The sequence below is a fragment of the Lissotriton helveticus genome, chromosome 9 (genome assembly GCF_964261635.1).
Source record: "Lissotriton helveticus chromosome 9, aLisHel1.1, whole genome shotgun sequence".
Lineage (NCBI taxonomy): Eukaryota > Metazoa > Chordata > Amphibia > Caudata > Salamandridae > Lissotriton > Lissotriton helveticus.
In genome coordinates, this window is record NC_136070.1 from 1,064,410,543 (window position 1) to 1,064,432,675 (window position 22,133).

Here is a 22,133-nt window from a genome sequence, read left to right on the forward strand (position 1 = left end):
AATCAAGGGACACACAGACATCGGACACCTCCAGAGTGCCTTCTCCAGCTCAGGAAGACTCACAGCGCAGTGTAGATCTGTTTTCAGGCTCCGGCCATGGCTGACTCTTTGCCTTTTGCCCTTGCTTCTTCCTTCCTGTCACAGCCTTTCATAATCCATTTGCATATCCATGGTCTTGTATGTTGCGTGACTAATTGGATTGGGTTGCCCGGCCGTTGTGGCGTTGCCACCCCTAATGGCGGCTGCCCTGAGTCACTTGGGGTTTATTGTTTTACTTCTTGCGGTACACCCCGTCCACCTTGTTAATTTTCAATGCATGGTATTCCGTTACACCGCTTTGTTGGGATGGGTTTTCCTCTTTGGGGTCTATGAGAGGTTGGGTGGGGGGTGGGAATGGGGTTTTGTTTGGTTATGTCCTCCTCGAATGTGTTGCATCATTGTCGATATTGCCCACTGTGTGCTGAGCTGCTTCTATCGTATGTCTTCATCCTTGTCACAGTACTCATGGCCAGGTTAGGATTACGGGGCGGCCCCTCCGGCCTTTCACTGATGTCGTGGAATGTTAGGGGATTAAATAACGCTAGGAAATGCAGACAGGTTTTCAACCACATCGCCCGACACAAGATAGACGTGGTTTTCCTGCAGGAAACTCACTTGTCACCTGACGCTGCCTCCCAGGTTGTCAAAAGTTTGGGCCCCCATCGCTTCTTTTCCCACTACAGCAGATACTCCAGGGGGGTCGCTACTGGCATACATAATCGCGTACCATTTAAGTTATCACACACAGTAACTGACAGTGAGGGTAGATATGTCATTGTTGCCGGTACTCTATTGGACCACAGAATTACGCTAGTTGGGGTTTATGGGCCTAACATAGACACACCTGCTTTTTTCACTGAGCTACAGATGCACCTGTTTAACTTGGAGCCGGGGCTTCTGATACTTGGTGGCGATTTTAACCTACTACTTAACCCAGCCAGAGACGGTACGTCTTCGGCCCCAGACTCGAAGCCCCGTTCACGACCAATCCTTCTTGATGTGTGCTCCCATTTTTCCCTCATTGACATCGAGGCTTCCTTGCGTGCCCACACACCTACGTACACACACACTACTCAGGGTTTCACGACACCTGGACCAGGATTGATTACTGGCTGATTTCCCCAGGAGTGGCTGGTTGGGTAGGCGACCTCCTTACACTCCCCCGCACCCTGTCAGATCATTCCCCCATTGTGATGCGACTTCAGGTCCCAAGGGCGGGTGGCTATGAAAGACAGTGGCGCTTCCCCGGGAGGGCTTTATCGGACCCCGTGTTTACTGAGGAAGTCAGGGAAGCCATAGAGGAATATTTTGAACTGAACACAGGCACGGTTGACACCTGGGCAGTCCTGTGGGAGGGCTTCAAAGCTACTATCAGGGGAGTGTGCATTGCTAAACATACAGGTACATTGCACGATATTCGTTCTACCCTGCTCCAGATAGAGCGCGACATAGCAACATTAGATGCGGAACAACTCTCGCAACATACGGAAGAAAGAGAAACAAAACGCTTGCAACTGATGCTGCAAATCCGTGAGGAAGCGGAAAGAGAGCTTCGATTTCTGACTAGGGAGCACACGGCTAGGCAATATGGGGAGGGCGACCGACCTGGCAACATTTTGGCTCAGCTATTGCGGCCACCACGCAAATCTGTGTACATCACTGACCTCGTGGGCCCTGCAGGGGACACTCTACACACTACATCGGCAATATGCGATGCTTTTTTGCATTATTACACATCCCTGTACACTTCCACGTTGGCCGATGACACCATAGACCGTGGTAACTATCTTAATGAAATAGCGATGGTGTACTTGGAGAAATGGATGATAGATTTTTTAGCCGACCCCATCACATCTGACATTATCATTGAAGCTATCGACTCTATGAAAGGGTCTTCGGCCCCCGGTCTGGACGGCTTTTCTGCAGACTTTTACAAGGCCTATAAAGAATTGCTGGTTCCCCGTTTGGTGGAAGAGTACGCAGAGGCCCTGGAGACGGGCTGTTTGCCCCCCACGCTCAGGGAAGCGGTCATAGTGCTGTTGCCCAAACCGGGAAAAGATCCCACACTGTGCGGCTCTTATCGCCCTCTCTCTTTGTTAAACTTGGACTACAAGATCCTAGCAAAAGCCATCGCCATCCGCCTGTCTCTGCTGATGGAGTCCATTATCTCCCCGGCACAGTCTGGCTTCGTACCGTATCGCTCCACATCTCTCAACCTCCGCACCCTCTTCTCCGTCCTGCACCGGGTGGATCCTGCCGTCCCAGCTGCGGCGATTCTTTTAGATGCCGAAAAAGCGTTTGACACTTTAGAATGGCCATTCCTTATGTCGGTGATGCGCCGGATGGGCATTCCTGAGTGCTTGGTGAACACGGTGGAGTTGCTCTATACGCGGCCTGTGGCGCGACTGCGCCTCAATGGCACTATCACTACACAATTCCCCCTGTCGCGTGGCACGCGACAGGGCTGCCCCCTCTCGCCAATTCTATACATCTTGGCGATGGACCCGTTGGTCCGTCACTTTCAGGAAGGACATTTGCATCGGGGTCTTCAGTTCCGCACTGGACCACTTTTAGTCTCGCTTTATGCAGACAATACCATCCTTTACGTCCGGCAACCGCAGGACAACCTTGAACCGCTGATAGCGGAAATAACCCGGTTTGGCGCGTTTTCGGGCTTGCGCATAAATTGGCATAAATCTGTTATTTTTCCACTCACGCCGAGCACTACTGAATGGTCCTGCCCCTTCCCCCTCACTTGGAGCCGGGATTCGGTAACATACCTGGGGATACAAGTCCCCCTGGACACTGAATCCATTATCAGACTGAATTATGGCACCGCGTTGACTGCCCTGGAAGGTCAGATTGAACGATGGAATCGTATCCCATTGTCCATGGCTGGGTGAGTCGCAATCATTAAAATGATGGTGCTGCCACGTTTTCTATACCTGTTCAACAACATTCCTGTTCCCCTCACAAAAATCTTATTCACACAATTGCGCTCCTTACTGCTACGACTAGTGTGGGGAGATAAAAATCCCCGCGTGTCCTGGCGCGTATTGACACTCCCCTATGAGCGCAGTGGGCTGGATGATCCCGATTTTTATCTTTACTTTCTTGTGGCACAGTGTTCCTACGCATACCCCTGGTACCACCCCGATGCCTGGATCGTATACTTGAAGCCTGAGGCCGATCTGGTTCTACCGGGTACACTGGCTGCCACTCTGCCATCGGGCTTCCCCACGGACCCACGTGACATTCAGACTGTGTCGTCGACCTGCTGGGCGTGGGGCAGACTGCCTCGCTTGACTGGGGTCGCCCAGATGTACTCTCCAGCCCTCTCACTGCCCAACCCCTCCAGGCTAGCAATCACTGGGGAAACTGTGGTGAAACGAACGTTATCCAAATTTCACATTTCCACCATAGGGGTCCTGTTTCCTGAGGGCCATGCCTTTTCCCTCACAGAGGATACCCGCTTCACGGCATGGACGTTCATGGACTCCTTTGTGCTCAATAGATTGCGATCATTGCTGCGTACCTCGTTCCCCTCGTTCCCCCTCAATCCAGAGGAATTCCCCCCCTCACCTTCCTTATCCAACACACATCGGGGACGCACCTAGTCTCTAAACTATATCGGATGTACTCCGACATGCTCCCGGCTCCGGATCAGACAGTGCGGGCTGCATGGGAGGCGGATTTGAGTTACCCCATCACAGATGAACAGTGGCAGTGGTGCTGCAGGGCGACCAAAGACATCTCACTGAACAGTAGACACAAGCTCCTACACTTTAAGTTCTTGCGTAGACTCTACTTCACGCCAGCGCGACTGCATAGAATAGACCCTGCGCGACCACACAACTGCCCCAAATGCGGCTGCCCCCAGGCTGACTTCGCGCACCTTTCGTGGGCATGCCCAATGCTTCAGGACTACTGGTCCGGAGTACACCGCACACTTAGTGACATGCTGCGCTTGAATCTAGTCCCCATCCCCGAGATTGCCCTTCTGGGCTACATGGCCGACTTCCCGTAGGCTGGTGGCGCTGGGGTTCTTGCTGGCAAAGAGCGAGGTGGCAATTCGTTGGTGCGACCGTCGACCCCCGTTGCACAATTCCTGGCTCCGGAGCATGGCACACTGCAACGCCAACAGTGAGGAGTACTCTGCCACGGTCCCCATTACATCCAGACTTAAGGATATTTGGGGCCCGTATCGCACATATCTGGCTGGCTCCATGGCTGCGGTCCAGGCGGCCTCTACCCCGGATATGGACCCTGAAGGGATCGGTTGATAAGCTTTGCTGACTCACTACCCAATACTCTGGCTTTGTGGAGCCTGCCTGACCACCTCCCGGGTTACTTCCCCCTCCCTCATCAAGTACTGTGGAATTATATGTGAAACCTCTATTTCGTCAAGACTGAGAAATGTACCCGAACGCACTGGAACCCAGCGTTGCAATTGTCTACATTGACTGTCCGATGTATTGGCCTGTTCTTGATATTGAGTATGCTCAAGTTCTTATGCACTGTATGTATGTAACCAAGGGGACGAGATGTGATGCAACTGTTCTTATTCTACATCTATGCCACGCTTTCATTGTATGTTTATTCTTGAAAATGATAAATAAAGATAAAAAATAAAAAAAAAGACAGGAAGTGCCTGTAAGTAACTGCTGAAGAGGTAACTACTTGTGAAGACCTGTTATAAGGTAGCCATAAGGAAGAAAGAATAAGGTAGCGGAATATAGGTTATGTGCCAAACAGTAATGGGCTTCATCTAATGTCAGTGAAGAAGAAGTCTGAAAATAAAACCAAACCAAAGCTGAGAAAAATAAATGCCATCTGGTTCTTATATGTAAGCTGTTAAAAGTATTATGCAGAGAAGAAGGAAGTATATCGGCAAAGTAACCTCTGCTCGAGAGAGAGAGAGAGAGAGAGAGAGAGAGAGAGAGAGCGGGCCCCCATTCCCTGAGCTGTCGCCAGGTAGAGGTGTGGCACGTATCCTAAAGTTGTGGATAGCTCCAGTAATACCCATCAGCAACTTATAGGATTACTGGTTCTGTATAGTTTTCTTTCTTTTTCACATTTTTGCACAAGCAGCAGCAACTTTTTCGATCTTGGTCCTGAAGAAAGCCTAGATACAATGATTGATCATTTAAGGCTGAAACATGTCGACCTTTTTATAGTGTAGTTTTAAATCAATACTACTCTTTGCACTGCCTTTTAAGCCTACCAGTGCAAGCAGGCTAATAAAGGTTTTTTTTGTCTCGACTAGGTAGTTTTCACCTCACCACTGCGATTTCACTCAATCACGCCCCTTTGCGCTGCACTCTCACCACACCTACCATTCACATATATGGGATTTAAGCATCCTAGTATAGGTTTTGACCATCTTGAAAACATCCCAGAGCTCCTACCTCACAGTGAGGGGGTTGTAGCCCTCAGTGGGACTAGGTCTCACACTAGGAGGAGAAACCCATATGATGAAGCATGCTACCTATGGTGGGTGAGGGGTTTCGTCCTGAAAGGAATTGTCCCCCTCTCTATATGGACATTTTGTGAGACTCCAATCCCTCAAATCTTTTGATGCACATTGGTTTTGATGCATTCTTGTGTGCAAGTATAGACCCGAGGATTTCTTGTGTTATAATAGTCCTTTATGTCCCAGTCCCCCACATGAGTATGCTTCTGAAGCCCCCCAGGATCTCAGGGGAGGCATTTAGAAACTTGCAGGGTGATAGGCAGAGGCAAACAGAAAGGTGCAAGTGCAGGTCCAGTTGTCATTGGCCAGCTGGGCAGTTGCAGTAAAAGGTTTCTTGTAGTTTGTTGTATCTCTGTAGCTTGAACAGAAGGTCAGCCGTATGACCCTTGGAGTCCACGTCTTCGTCCTAGGTACAAGAGGGAGCAGTTCTAGGGCTCTTCTCAGGTTGCAGAGAGAAGGTTCAGTCCTCTTCTGATATTCCACAGTTCTAGTAGTGTTCTCAAGTGGATGCTTGAAGATGCCACATTTGTGCGTGGCATGAGCTAGTGGGTTGGAATGACTCCTGGGTACGCCCTAACCAATGAGGATAACAGTTCAAGGGGCCAACGCTTGCGTGTTTTCAAGATGGCTGACATCTTCATGCACACTAACATGGGCTCTAAGGGCTCTTGGTATGTTTGCGGTTTGTACTTTGGCAATCCGAGTGTCCTCCCACATGTAGCACTAAAATCAAGTTTGTAGCAGTCACTTTTCGCTCAGTAAACTCAGAGACACAAGTCTGGAAGACCAAAGAAGGGGTTTCCAGCAATCAGACAGTAGATACTTAAGAATTGTTTTGGAAACGTGTTTACTTTCAAGTGTGGCCTTAGTGTTATATGTCAAATGGTTTGTCGGTGCTTGCTTCTGTAAAGACATGTTAACATAAAATGTCTATCTGTCCTAATTTTGAATACCTTGCACCCTGCTTTGTGGGTGACAAGGCCTATGTGTGGCTAAGTTATTAATATTGAAAAGCGAAGTTTTGACAGGTCGAATTGCAGTTTTTTCACTTATACAGTCAGGCTACTTTGTTTTACAGTATCACTGTAGTGGATGTCACAATAAGTGCTGTAGCCCATTAGTGACATTGAACATACAGGACCTGGGTACACTTTGTACCATACACTAGGGACTTATAGGAATATTAAATATACCAGGCACTTTTCTGCTGGTCACCAGGGGTAAAGTGCACAGTGGTCTAACACAAGCAAAATTATAAGGCCAAGCAAAAGGTGAAAAATATGGGGTCACCATGCAGCAAAGTCAGATTTCCTATGCCTAATGTCTTGCTAGAATATCTATGATATCAGAAGTAGTGCAGTGATTGACTGTTGCTTCATTACTGCCTTGTAGTCCTCTACCAACAGTATGCAGAGTAAGTCATGATGGAACAATTGGCCAGTCTTTTCTTTCCACAAAGAGTAGCTCCAATGTTTATTGTGCCATCCTTATCAAGGGTCTGGCAGTGGGGCCAGGACTTGGGTACAGAAATTAGCAAAGGTATGTTGAGCTTTGTTCTAATGACAGTATAAGAGCAGCTTCGTCACTTTCTTCAGCTTCTTCTCCTAGTGGAACATTATACAACCTGACTCAGAGGAATGACAAGAAGGTTCTTCCCTGGAAACGCTTTCAGTCTCATGTCCTGACCTAGCCAGGGCCAGGGCAGGGGCAGAGGAGACGTTTGTGTTTTCTGGGAACCAGACTCCACTTCCTATTAGGATTTTGCGTTATGCAGGAAAAGCCACACAAAATAGTAATCTTTTTAAATAGTTTTTGCATGTGGAAAAGGTAGAGTCAGTGATGCATAAAAGATTTGGGAAAAGGAGTCTTGGATTATTTTCTAAAATTAGAAGTGAGGTCGCCAGCCTCATTTAAGGTATCATTACAGAGGGAGTGAGGGAGCAAAAGATGAGGCTTTCTTATAATTTTGTTAGAAACACGTCTGCAATGGTAATGTTGTACTTGTTCATACTTTCTCAGTAAAACTGTGCGTTTGTTGGACAACATAAGCGTCAAATCTGTGCAAGACTTAGTCTACGCACACCATCAGGAGATGTTGGCCTGAGTCCTGGCTAGCTCACAGTGTACCATCTGTATCCCTAACCTAGCAAGGTAACAGGGGGTGTGTATACCTCCGAACATGACGATCCTGACTCCCCAAGGAAATTGTGGAAACAGATTTGATTGATAACTCATGCTTGGCCAGAGGGAGACACAAGAAATACTCAAATTGGTAATTCAAATATTTATTGAAGCATTAAGATTCTTGTGTTAAATACATGCGCTGCAATTATCAATAGAAGGAAATAAAACAGAGTAATCACCATCACGAGAATGGCAAAGAATGGTAAAGAAAATGTACATTGTGCGGTCACATAGAATATATGCTTGCATATAAGTGCAATTTTATTTGTGTACCTACCTTACGCTCCCTATCCTAATGTGACTGTGGTGGATGACTCTGCCAGAATCCCTGTAGTGTGATATAACTCAGCAGTTACCTGTGTTTAATATTAATCTGGGAGCCCGTCTTAGAGTAGAGCTGGGCACCCTCGTTCGCAGGAAGTAAACAGGATTTGCTGGGCTGGAAATCTAGCCTGGGGCGACCTCAACAATGTCAGTGAATTGCTCCTCTAAGTAGACAAAGGAGTGAAATCGTTTATATAATAAACTTCACCCAAGTTGCCATGCCGAAGTCCTAGTCAGGCCATCATTATTGATTCTAGCCTGACAAAGCTATAGCAGAGCGAACAATAACAAACCTCAAAACTTTAGCTTTCGTTCAGAATGTTCAATGTTCTAATTATATGCCTATAAAGAAATGTAACGATACCAAAGGGGATGATGGACGGAGCGTTTGAGCAAATCAAACACACCCCCAGTCAACTGATCTGGGTTTAATCCATCATCATTCTTTAGCTCACTCCACCACCCAGTTCAGACATGGCCATATGCAAGTCAGTCTGACCCTGTGCCTCATGGGAACAGTCCAGCCCGAACTGCCAAGCCATGTCTTCCCTGGACCGGAAACAAGCATCCTGGGACCAGTTTCTGGCTAATCAGCCAGATATAAAGAAATGTAAGCAAAAGTAATTTCAAAGAATATTATCCATACAGGCACACAGGCAGATGTGTGCCAAAGGTCAGCTTTTAAGAAAGATGTTACTTTAAAATGTGAACATGTTAAATGGTTGGTGTATTTGCTCGGGCCTAATGTGACCACATAACAGTATTTAGCCGCTTCGCTGTGGCGCGAATTCTCCCGCTGCACGGGAGAATTCCACTCGTGTGGAAAACGGATGACCCCCAGCCATCTTCCGCACACGCCCACTGTGACGTCAGACGGCCGGGGGCCGTCCGACGCACCGAAGAGGTTAGTGTGGTCGATGCAGGTACGATGGGAACAGTTTCTGGGCACGCACTTCTTTGTCAATTATGTATACATAGGCTTTTTAAGTATTTGCATGCAGAGGGGAGCTTTTGTAAGTTTTTATAAGAGCAGAATTGTTGTAATTGTCCTTTTGCAGCAATTAATTAGGTGACATTGTGTAAGGTGGCTTTGTGTGAGGTGAGCGTAGTGTCTGGGAGACATGCTTGCAGGGGAGTGTCCTGATTGATACGGTAGTACATGAAGACTTGTTTTGTCATGCAGAAAGTAGGGACTGGCATTGGGAGATACTTTTTAATCTTATGTAATTTGCTGATTTCTTAAGACTTTTTAGCTGATAAGGTGCTTAAAGGAGAGATATAAGTCAATGTTGAACCCCAAAATATTAGGCAATGGAGAGTAGAATAAACCAAGTTGCATTGACGGATGGCAACATAACTTGATTTTAGTTTCTACAATATTACTGGATTGCTTATCAAACACGCAGAGAAGCAGCTCCTCAAAAATGAATCGGATGAAGACACAGTAAAACCCGAAATTCAATTTTTGAATTAAGAGTTTGATCAAAGAAAGTAGCAAGCTGTATATCCATAATGGGTTGAAGATTAACAAAAAAAATGCACATTTCATAGGGATGAAGAAGTTGACCATAACAGTCAGTTCATCGTCACCCAAAGAAAAATGGGTTTATCCCAGTGAAACCCCAAATGGCAAAATATGACACTTCTTAGAGTTCACATGCAGTCAGTTACAAGTGACAGTGAGTTGCTAGCAAGCACACATCACAATTGATCTTTTTAGCTGCAGTAGTTCTCAATAGACTGTCTATTCCCAGTGGTACAAGGATTTAGCCTGTAGCAAGTATAAAAGTGAGGTTGCAAATGCAATAGACAAATCAGATCAGAGAATCGACCTGCAGAAAATTGGAAGAAACCTTAATCTATCTTCCAAAAAATCCTACGTGGACGAAATGTCTTACTAAATAAAGGGAGCTTTTTGGATTTTTCTGTGACTGATTCTCAGAGTATTTTTCTGCATTGATTTAAGTTTATACTCCAATGGAAAATAATTAAAAAAATTTTTTTAAATGAATGCACCAAAATTAGCACAGCCTATAGGCAATATATCTATCTGATAGAGACGTCTAGCTGCAGATTGCTTACCTTAGAATATCGTCGGCATCAGACTGGATCCGGAAAGGCATTTCCCTAGTGGTTCAACCCTGGTGGACTCTCTGAATGCCACTGCAGTCAAACTCAGCCTAGCTGATCACGAATGGCTTCTCCATCCGGAGGTGGTGCAAGGAATCTTTCAGTAGTGGGGAGAGCCTTGATTAGATCTGTTCACCATTGCTGGGAAAGCGCAGTGGCAACAGTTTTGCGCACACAGGTTTACGAGGCGACTCTCGCTTGGATATGCTTTTTTACTCCAGTGGAACCCCGGCCTTCTGTATGCATTTCACCAATACCACTCCTGTCCAGAGTTCTCAAGAAGTTCAGGAAGAACTGGGCCTAAGTTATTCTTGTGGTTTGGGCACGGAGAGTCTGGTATCTCGAGCTGTTGAGCATGACAATTATTCTTCTGATCAGGCTGCCCCTTTGAGAGGATCTTCTATCGCTGCAGCACACAAGCCTGTTCACTTGTAGAGATTGAGAGGTGACAGTTGAAAGCTTTCCACCTTCCTCCTGAAGTCTGTGATGATATTCTGGCAGCCAGGCGTTCTTCCACCAAGGCGGTATATGCCTGCTGTTGGGATACGTTTGTGACATGGTGTGATTCCCACAAAATTGACCCCTTTGCTGAAGCTCTGTCCTATGTTCTTATATTTGCTCTTTCTTTAGTCCAGCAGGACTCTGCTCTGAGCACAGTTAAAGGCTATCTTTAAGCCATTTCAGCTTATTTGCGATTGCCAGACTAACCTTCATTATGTAAGTCCCCCGTTGTGGCAAGGCTCCTTAAAGGCTTGCAGCACATTTTCCCCCAAGCCATTCATTATACCCCAATGGGATCTCAGTCTAATTCTCACCTTCTTGATGTGTGCACCGTTTGAGTCTCTGCACAGTTGCTCTCTTAGGCTCTTGACCATCTAAACTGTCTTTCTAGTGACCATAACACCTGCCAGGAGGGTCAGCAAATTGTCTCTATCAGATTAACTGGTTACTTACCTTTGGTAATGTCGTATCTGGTAGTGACTCTATCTAGCTGCAGTTTCCTTACCGCCCATCCAATCCTCACTGCTCTGCGAGCCGGTTGTAGTATCAGGGATACCCTTCTCAGGGCCTCAGTTTTTCCATGCTAGTGTCCAATTCTTATTGTGGCTCTGCACTCTGGCATGGAGGTTAGCGAAAGTAACTGATGCCAGTGCGGCGGTGTGGCACCTGTAGAGGTACTGCACATGTCTCTTCTGGTGCAGACAACACCAGCGACGCGGAGCCGGATGACAACAGCTACTGGTGCGCAAGGGTACTGCTCAAAAATATTCCGGATCTAGTTTGATGCCTGGGGATATTCTAAGGTAAGGAATCTACAAATTGTTAGTCTCTCTACCAGATATGATGTTACCAAACGTGTTCACCTCAGGTATAGTACTGAGCATTTACATGATGTCAGATGTGTGATTTTGAATAAGACTGGAATACAACTGCAATTGAGCAGACTGAAGAATTTAATGCCTTCTCGAAGTATGAATAACAAACTGCCTCGCAAATCTAAACCCACTAGTTTGGACTAGTCACAAATACATTTTAATGATTAGAAGACAAAAGTAAAAGAACTCAAGATAATCAGCTTAGTCTAACCACACTAGAGCAACACCGTATACACACTATATAAATATGATAAAATCACAACAAAAAAACAGATAAAGCAGGTAATGTAATTAGCCTCAGGTCACGTAGCTATTTAAAATAAAAAAAAGCCCTACAGCTGTAGCTGATGCATTTTACTCCAATCTAAATTATAATCTTGTTTCTGACTTGAAAATATATTATGTACTTTCTGTTAAAAATTGGTATCACTAAAGAACTATTTAATTGGAAAGATGGAGTTTTTTTTTTACCAAAGACTGTTTCTTAAGGAAAAACAGAGCTATATATCCCAGAAGGCAGATTATAACAGACGAGTTCTAAACATATTATGTACAGAGAAACATTTGAGGTGGTGTTATGATTAAATTACATTCCTTATTCCCAGTTTATGCTGTAGTGTCCAGGGTAATAGGAAGGCAATTGTTTTACATTCCAAGATATTGCTAGCTTGCAGCCATTAACATATGTTAATACATAGTGATGAAAACCGTACGTTCCATGCTTCATGCATTGTTATCACCTGCATCATCATCAAAGATCAAATATTGCTATTGTTGTTCAATTTGGAATGGGACATAATAGTTTTCGGATCCTGAGAAAGAAGCCAACAAAAATAGAAAGGGCTGAAAGATAGAGTTTGTACTGTCAACATATGAAGTTTGCTTACCAATAAACCAATAACTGTAGATGAAAATGAAAATCTACAGATAACAAAATTGGAATGGAAAAAGTAAGTTTCCTAATATTCATCACACTCCTGCAGTCTTCGGGAAAAGCACAAGACATAATAAAATAATGTGTTGGCCATTTCTTCATTCTCTAGAAAGATCTATGATTATAAGAGATGTTAAATGGATCAGTGATCACATTTATAAACGCAGGAAACCTAAAAGACCATTATGTTCTTTTAAATGAAAGGTCAGATAGACTTCATAATGTGGCACCACAATTGAGCTTCTTTATTTGCAAAGACGTGTCTGTCAGTCATTTGGGTGTGAACAAAAGTAAAGGTTTTAACTGCGTCACATAGAAAATTATTCGTTTTCATTTAATTAGCTGTAATACGTAAGATGTTGACTGAAGGTGGTAAAGTTTGCATAAGCTGTATGAAACCTTCAGCAGAAGAAAGAACATACAAGAGTTGTTAAAACAATGGCTATAATTCTCCTGCAGTACAACATCATGCCCTATGTAGATGTACGATCAGGCATGTTTAAATATAAATTTCATTTGTGTTATTAGCTGAAATCTTAAGCTTGAACAAAGACAATGCCAATGGATCTTCAAATCAAGGCCCACACAGTTCGATGTTACAGTAGGGGTGGGTGAAACTAGCAGAGTTTCCCTCCACAGAAGTTTTCGGAGTAACAGAAAAACTCTGCGAGATTCCTCAGAATTCCACCAATAAGCGGAAAATATGCAGCTTGCACTGCAATTTAACGCCGGTAGCGAGAGCAGTGCTAAAATTCAGCGCAAATGGAACCATGTGTTGCACAAAAGCTCGCAGCCATTTGAGTTGATTTTGCTGCCGAACAACAGACCTGCAAACGTTCGTGAATGCCAGGGACCGCCTCCACTAGAAAATCACGACTGGGGATGCCAAATGTCACTCCAGCTCACATATTCTGGTGCCTCGCAGGTGAAAAATTCTGCCATGTGGCGATTGGCGGAATTTGGCCTGAACTCCCCATTAAAGAGAATCACAGAGTGGCCAAAATTCCGCCAAGTCCACGGGCCGAGCAGAACATTCCACCCACCCATAGTTACAGTGATCTCTCTAATGAATAAATATTTATAGATAGAAAAAAATACATATTTTTTTAATAAGTTGATTCTCTCAGATTTTGTTTACCAACATTATTTGTCAATAGAATTTCCACAGTGTTTTTATTAGGTATTCAGCCCATCGCTTCTGTGCCATGCCTCAGTCACTTTAAGTATGAAACACTTAAAATGAAGGTAGCCCATTTTTCTGACACAGTAGCAATCACTAAATAATATTTTTAAAGTATGTATGAAATATTAGTACACAATAAGTATTCGTCTGACTTAGTTGTAATTGTTATGCAAGATTAATGAGTTTAATTATGTTTTTGTCGACAAACTTGAGAAATCGTACAGAATTAAAAAAATATTGACTGGATATCTTTAAAAAAAATAGTTACTTGAGATTAAATGCATCCTTTACCAATAACTATTGTGAGTTGAGATCTTGATTATACAACTTTTCGAATTGTTTTACTGATTTTTTGTTATTGTTGTTGTTAACTCCTTGGCATCCTCCCCTTTTTCCTATCTCATCTCTGCTACGGACTGCACAATTATTTCGTTCATCTATCTCTCTTTGTGACATTGACAGGTGCAGACCTTGTATGCGCTTGGTACTTCACCCTCTTTTCTGATGTTTTTGTGTCTTCTGGAAATGTGGACTCAAGACACAGACAGAACACTAATGTTACAATAGCACTAGACCAACGTCTAGGCTTAAAGGTTGCTTTGTAAGTATGGTAAATTTTAACTTGTATGATTGATTTTTATGCAGGTTAAAAAAGAAAAACTGGTGTGTCGAAGAAATCCTTTTCAAATTTTTGAATATTTGCAACTCAGCTTGGAGGAGGTAGGCTTTTAAAATTGCTGTCTGTTTTTAATAATAATCTTCTGCAAATATGAATGGGAATAAGCAGTATTGCTGTTCAAAAACAAACAAAACACAGGTTAAATGCATGTGGATACCATGGATGTCTTACATAAACCCATTATGTTTTTGGTGACGTGCCATGGTCAACAAAGGCTGATGACATCAGTTACAAGGGAGCTGCCTTTGCATTCAGTAGTCCCCCCTGTCAAGCATGGGCCCCTTCCACTCCACGTTTATAAACCATATTAGCGCACAACCAAAGGGAATGTGGCCTTTCCTGCTCTAGAGAAATCTTGTCTCCAGATCAGATTCCTGAGGGATACATTTTCACATATTTCATAGTCACTTATGGTTTGATCAGTGTAGTAATCTTGGGGAGTCAGGTTAGCTGTGCAAATTCCTTCTTTATTGAACAAACAACCTCATACAGCATGGTGAACATGTACAAGCCCAAGTAAAGCACAGCATCATCTGCCTTCAACATTCAACTTACTGACTTGTATAGCTTGAACATACGAACCCACCTAATTTTACATTCTGCATGACATACAATTCTACATGCCTAGCTCCATTGAACTAATAATTCCCATTACTACAGATCCCTTTCCTTTAATAAAAAACAAAACTGCTTTGTAATGCAAAAGACCAGGAAAATAAAAACAAAACAATGTTTTGTTCAGCACCGCTGCTGATATGGGACTGATATCAGTGAACTATTACATGAACAAGTCAGTTCCCTTAATTGTTTCATGGGTTAGGAGATCTATGAAAGTACAATAAACACACAAATGAGGACGTTCATCCTATTGCTCAAAGACGGATTTCATTTCATCTACAGGAAGCAGTGGAATAAGAACTAGAATCATTACTCAAATATGATATCATTGAGTGTTCTACTGGTCCCTCACCATGGGTTTCTCCTATCGTGGTAGTACCCAAAAGATACAGTGAAGGAGCTGTACACATCTGTTGATATGCGTCAAGTAAACAAGGCAAGTGGAAGAGAACGGCATCCAGGTCCGCTCATTACTGACATAAAACAACTGCATGGTGCTAAGGCCTTCTCTCGCCTTGATTTAAATTAGAGATATCACCTGTTGGAACTCAAGGAGAATTGCAGGTATATTACAACCTTTTCTACACATATTGGTTTGTTCCAATACAAAAGACTATTTTTCAGTGTGTCATCTGCTGCAGAGCTTTTACAAGACGTCATTTGACGTGTCATACAGCCTGTCATGTATGGTTTCAATTATAATGAAGGTTTTTCCAGTATTATGGGTGTCTTTCATAGATTCACATGCCTGAATCATTCCCCGTCGTCGAGACGGGGAATGATTCAGGCATGTGAATCTATGAAAGACACCAATACTGGATAACTGCAGTTACAGGTAAGTAACGCATTTCATTTGGAGTTTTGGAGCAACCCAGAAGGAGCATGACAAAGCTCCCACACAAGAGTATTGTTGGCAAGCTCCCACACAAGTGTATCGTTGGCAAGCCGATGCAGGTTTGACTTTGAATGCTGATAAATCTGAGTTTGTTACGACAAAGGTAAAATTCTTTGGCCATATCTTTTCTGACAGGGGCATGGCACCAGATCCAGCTAGGGTGCCACCTTTGTCAACTGCCAGCCCCTTGCAAGATGTTTCCATTTTAAGTGCATTCCGTGGCCTGGTCAGTTACAGTTCTGGATACATACAAGACTTTGCCACCATAAACGCTCCATTAAGAGACTTGATGAAAAAAAACATTTTTGTTTCATTGGTTAAGTGAATGCCAGTAAAGCTTCAATAAAATGAAACAGGCTATTTTCGTTTCATTGGTCAAGTGAATGCCAGTAAAGCTTCAATAAAATGAAACAGGCTATCGAACGCTAAAGAAATTATATACTTTGATCCAAAGCTTCATACAGAGGTGGTTGTTGATGCTAGCCGCAACAAGTTCAGCGCAATCCTTGCACAGCGGAAAACCAGATGCTCAAAGACGTATTGTCCCAAACTGGACGTGCTTGTTCACATCCTGAGAAAGAAAGTTTAACAGTGGTGTGGGCTTGTGAACTTTTCCACGTTTTCTTTTATGGAAGGCCTACCACGCTTGTGACCAATCAAGCATTGTTGACAATCTTTGGCAATCAAAAAAGAAAGGTGCCTCCTTGAATTGAACTTTTGGGTCTAAGGTAAAAAAATTACAACTATACAATTGTGCGCTGTCCAGGGAAAGATCAAAACCCTGTTGACTATTTCTCAAGAGTAAATATATCAAGTTGGTGTGCAGTTCTGGGGTGCGAATGAGTGTGTTCAGGTCTGAGAAAAAGTAACCTCACACAACCGAAGGATGTCATGCTTCATCATATGGACCTGCTCCTCCTCGGGCCTGCTCTGCAATGCCCGACGGGCACCCGCAAAGGGGCTCTTTAGCGGAGATCTTTTTGGTGAAGCCGTTTGGTGCGTGGGGGTGTGTGGAAAGAGTAGTGTAGTGGGTGCAGAGTGGTGCTTTAAAATAGGTTTAGGGAGGCCCTACTTCCTGAATTTGTATTCCTGGGACTCACTAACCTAACTAAAAACAGTGTGACTCTAACCGGATACATTAGTCCTAAAGGGCATGTGTGGTTTGAAAGGTCGACATGTTTCTTGCCTCCGTTAGCCCCTAACGGGTCTTATGGCAATTTATCAGATACCGGTGAGTTGAGGACATTTTTGTAGTCTTACACTACTGCAATGCTGTTGCTTAGAGTATAAGGAATGTTATAGTTACCAGCTTTGCAAGTAAAGACTTGGTCGGATTTACCTTGTATTGTGCGACCTGAAAGAGAAAGCAATAACAAAAAACAATTTTAAGTGCAGCGTGACGGAAAGACTCAGAGGCGCATGATAATAGTTCTTAAATTGATCCCACACATTGTTCAAGTAACAGTGCAAAATGTTATATCATATGGGGATCCCAATTATAGACTTTCTAGTGATGTAACAGTGTGCCCCCGTGGGCTATCAGGAGTTAGTTCTCAAGCAAAATACAACCCCGAGTTCGGGTGGGGTCTCGGGTGTTAGGGGGTAAACAGAGATGCTGAAAATGAGCTATTTAAAGTTGAAAAAACAGATTATAGCAGCTTATCTTGCTCTCATGCGTGTCCCATAATCAGGTGGGTACCTCAATCGTCATTGTGTTAAAAAAGGAGGCTTAATCCGTAGCACTCCATGACAAAAAGACAAGAAAAGCAAAGCAAACCAACACATAGATGAGTGCGGGCAAATGACGCTTCCTTACGTGCCTAGCTCCAATCAGGGATGAGTGAGGTAGGCGCTATTGAGTGGCACAATACGCCGTGCATACTTGTCCGAAAGGGGACTAGTGACAAACACTCACCCCATGTACTGAAGGTCTGAGAGGAAGGGAGCGTTTTAACAGAGTGCGTGGTTATTCACGACCTGTATGCAGAAGAAACGGTACAGGAAAAGACAGCCATTCAAGAAAAAACATGCGTTCACGACTGTAGCATGCTTACTCTTACCGGGAGAAAATTTTTTCAAGAGTGCCTTTGCAGTGCCCTGGTACCCCTTCCAAGACGGCTGATGCCTACATACATTTTATTGTGAAATCAAGCATGCCAGGTGCTATTTTATTAGAAGAAATGGTCTCTGCCATGAGTCAAGATAGTGACATGTTGAAATTAAAAGGCATTATTGGAACTGGCCCTCTCAACCTCTTTCCAATGACAGTGAATACCAGAAGTTAAAAAATGTCAAAGATGCACTGCACTTTACTCAAAAAGGCATTATCCTGAGAGGTTCGAGAATTGTTATTCCGGATAGTCTGTGACAACCGATATTTGAAGTGGCCCATAAAGGACATCGTGGAATTGTTGCCACAAAGCGAGCTCTCCGAGACAGAGTCTGGTTTCCGCATCTTGACTAGAAAGTTGAAAGAGAATTGAAGGCCTGTCATCTATGTAACTGCCTTTCATCTATGTAACTACCTTTCATCAAAAACCATTCAACACACCCTTAACATGTCAGAGTTACAAGAGCTTGCATTGGAAAGAATTGCTGTTGACTTTTTCAGGCCTCTTGACACTGGACTACACTTGATGGTGAATGTTGTAAAATAAAAAATATGTATTAGTTTTGTATAGTGAACTAGACCCGAAGGTATTAGAGAGCTTTACATGAGCGCCAGTTGCGTTACAGACAGACGCATTCATTTTTTTTGTTAGGCACGGGGAGATTAAGTGAATTGCCCATAATCACAGGATGTTGAACGTCCCTGCCCAGGCTCGAACCCAGTTCCTCAGCTCTAAGGTCGATTGCTCTAGCCATTAGGCCACATTGTCTGAATACTCCTGTTTTCCATTGATAGAAGATCTTTCATCTATCACTAAAGAAAGAGTAATTGAAAAATTAGATGACATCTTCGCGACATAATGTGTCCCTGTGATTTTAAAATCTGACAATGGGCCACCTTTCAACAGTCAAGAATTCAAAGATTTTCTCAGTCATCTCAACATGAAGCATCCGAAGAGCACACCTCTTTGGCCCTATGCCAAAGGCCTTGTCGAACATTTCATGTGTACTTTGAAGAAAGCTGTTCAACGTGCTGTATTGGAGAGCTTAAAACTGGCTTGAATTCCACTCTTCGTGCTCAGGTGAAAGTCCTGCAAGCTTGATGTTCGGGAGAGCCTTGACGGCCAAGTAAACTCAATGGACCACCAGTAGATCACGTACTGAGGAAGATACGCATACAAAAGACTTGGATTGTAAAAGAAAATGAAGGCCTATGCAGAGCAGAGACAGCATGCAAAAGATGTTACCTTCACTAGAGGAGAATGAGCGCTTGTTTGTCAATATTAAAAGTGGAAATCTGATGCTCCCTTTGATGCTGAGCCCTTTCATGTTGTGACCAGCAAAGGACACATGGTGACTGCCCAACATCCTGGGAAGTCCATTACGCAAGATTCCTCGCACTTTTGGCATGTGGCTCACTGCTCGCCAGGCATTGATGTCTGGGTCTGAACGGAGAGGTGAAAATCTCTTGATTGCTGTTTTTCCTACATCACCACTGCAGATCATGGACACTCCTACTACCTGCCCCCAGTTTCCAACGGCACGACCAAAACGTGTGATCAGAGCACCACAAAGCCTCATTGAAGAGATATAATTGTATATATAATTTTTGTAAAAAAATGTTTTACATTTTTTATTTAACAAAGGCGGAGATGTAGTGAAACCTGTGACATAATTGTTAGAACATAGTGAAGCGAATGCAGATTTAGAATTTTGAGTTCACAGTTACACACTGATGAATAAAGACATGTAAAACGAATCTCCGTGTGTGGTGTAGTTATTAGCGAGTGCCCAGGTAGGGGAGGGTGCTTCACCCGGCACTCCAGCCTTCTATGTCTCCCACCAAGGGAGTATCTTTGTGTCCCGCCTGACCAGTCCATTCTTCAATTTAGTAACTATGTGCAGACATCTATGCAGGGACTGGCAGTTACCATATTAGTCAGATTCCAAGAAAGGTACTGCACTTACATTGTAGGGTGTTGGGAGGTAATTGACACAATTAACAAAGAACCAGGATGTTATTGGTTTGCAGTGATTAGTGATTACATTCAAAAAGCCGATGTTGAAATTCAGAGCTCATGAACTAGTTCTTGTACATGATGTGGAGCTCATCTTGGAAGCATTGTATGATTTCTTGCAAAAAATATGATATTTGTATTTTTTATATCAGACAAAGGTTTAAGTCAAAGTTGTTTTCTCCTCAGGCCTTCTTCCTGGTCTACGCTTTGGGGTGTTTAAGTATCACTTATAATGAGGTAAGACGTTTTTCATTTGGGTTTACTTTCAATAGATTGCTTCGATGGAAAATTGTAGCTATGACAGGACCAAACATATTTTCTGAGTACATTCTTGTTTCAGTAACGTTTTGTTCTGTAAGTAGGAGCATGCTAGGTCCTTTCACCCTTCTGTTGTTCAGCTAAGAGTGTGTCTCCACGTAAAAGAATGTAGAAACTCTCCAGTTCTTGTAAATATAGCCCTAACAAAAGCACCCTGTTTTGAACTCTTATCACTTGCTTAGGTCATTCTTTCTGAACCCAAATACATGAAGGTTACAACTTGCCTCAAATAGTAAAGTTGTGCTGCACAGATATCCCAGGTTGCCTCATTTTAAAGTTGACCATTCAGTCACCAACACAACTAGATGTTTTTGCTATCAAATTACATAGTTTGAAATCCATTGATAGGCCATTTATGATAAATTTTCATCTCTGTAACCCTGCAACGTATCTCTTGATGTAACAAACCATTGGCTTTTCAAATCTTTTAATAATAATTTGTGGAAACCGGTTTCATTTATTTTTTCAGGAAATGCTCCATAATTCTTTCGTTTATAGCAAGAATGGCTTCTTTCATTCCTAAAAATCGAATTGCTTGTTTGTTCATAAGAATTAAAAGAAATTGCAAATTTCTCCTGCTTTAACTAGTCTTCATGTATTTGAGGTTTCAAAATGATTTCAAGTGCCTAAACAAACTGTCACTTCATGACAGCTTTACGGTAGACAGGATGCAGGTTTATTTACCTATGCTCCGGTGAGAGGAATCTTGTAGCATTCAGAAAATTCCATTCCGCCCTCCAGTTAGGGTTCTTCCCTTCCCCTAAGCATACTGGGGCTTATTCACAAACTGCATTTTGTGATAATTGTAGCAGTACTTCAATAGAATTACTAAAGTATTACAAAATGCTATTCACAAACCTACCAGTGTAAATCTCCACCACCACCTTTCCCATCTTTTCTATGGGGAGATCCTCCTACATGTAAGTTTACTACATTGTAAAAAAAATATAGGAGGCTCCAGGGGAATGGCTGGAAAAAGGGGGCATATTAACTACTAAATGGGAAAGGGCTTAGAGAGAAGTAAGGGAGCGGTTTAGGGAGGGACATGCGCCAACGCACAAACGAGTAAAACCATGGCTTTTCACAAACTACACCTATTATAGTTACTGCAGCCAAAAGAGACCCAAAACAGTTGTAAATAACTCCAGTGAAGAGCCGTAGTCAGTGTAGCACCACACTGCAACACCCTCCCATAGAAAATAATGGAGGAAGGGGATTAAAATCAAACCCCACAGCTAATAATGGGAAATTAAATAATTTAAAAAACTTACAAATATAAATGAATATAATGTTAATAAAATATCTAAACAAAACAAATGTATTATTTAATTATAAAATGTTAACCCTTTTGAATTTATAAATGATTGTAATATTTTTTTTTAAAAGTATAATTAAACTACTTTTAATTTTGTGCATCACGTAGAATACGTATTATCCAGTATTAGGGTATCTTTCATAGATTCACATGCCTGAATCATTCCCCGTCGTCGAGTCCCACGGTAAATAAAATATATATAATAGCAGTGCCTAAAATTTCTTGTAGTAGGCTGGAAAAACCTAAAGAAACACTTCAGTGGGGTTTTTAGAAAATCAGATTATTCTGGCGCACTGCCTAGGATATACGTTACAGGGTGTTGATAGACAATCAGACATGTAGTGCGTGCAGAGCAGGCGGAAAAACACCCTTAACCGTCTAAAAAGTCAAGGGACTAAACAAGGTATATACAGTGTGCTCTCGCTACTACAACAGAAAATCACATACAGTACAATGACTGAAAATATATAAGAAAACAGAAGCAGAATCTTTGGTATGTTCTTGAAACAGCAAGAAGATGACCGTACAGAGAGACGGC

The 22,133-nt window shown here is 43.1% G+C and overlaps 1 protein-coding gene across 2 annotated transcripts in view; it reads left to right on the top strand.

Annotated features, from left to right (window-relative positions):
* Positions 1–22,133, top strand: part of TSEN2 (tRNA splicing endonuclease subunit 2) — an 83,478-nt gene that overhangs the window by 29,787 nt on the left and 31,558 nt on the right. For both annotated transcript variants that reach the window (XM_078661418.1, XM_078661419.1), the window contains 2 exons: positions 14,289–14,363; positions 20,149–20,199. In XM_078661418.1, coding sequence (XP_078517544.1) covers positions 14,289–14,363; positions 20,149–20,199 — 126 coding nt within the window. The remainder of the gene's footprint in view (positions 1–14,288; positions 14,364–20,148; positions 20,200–22,133) is intronic.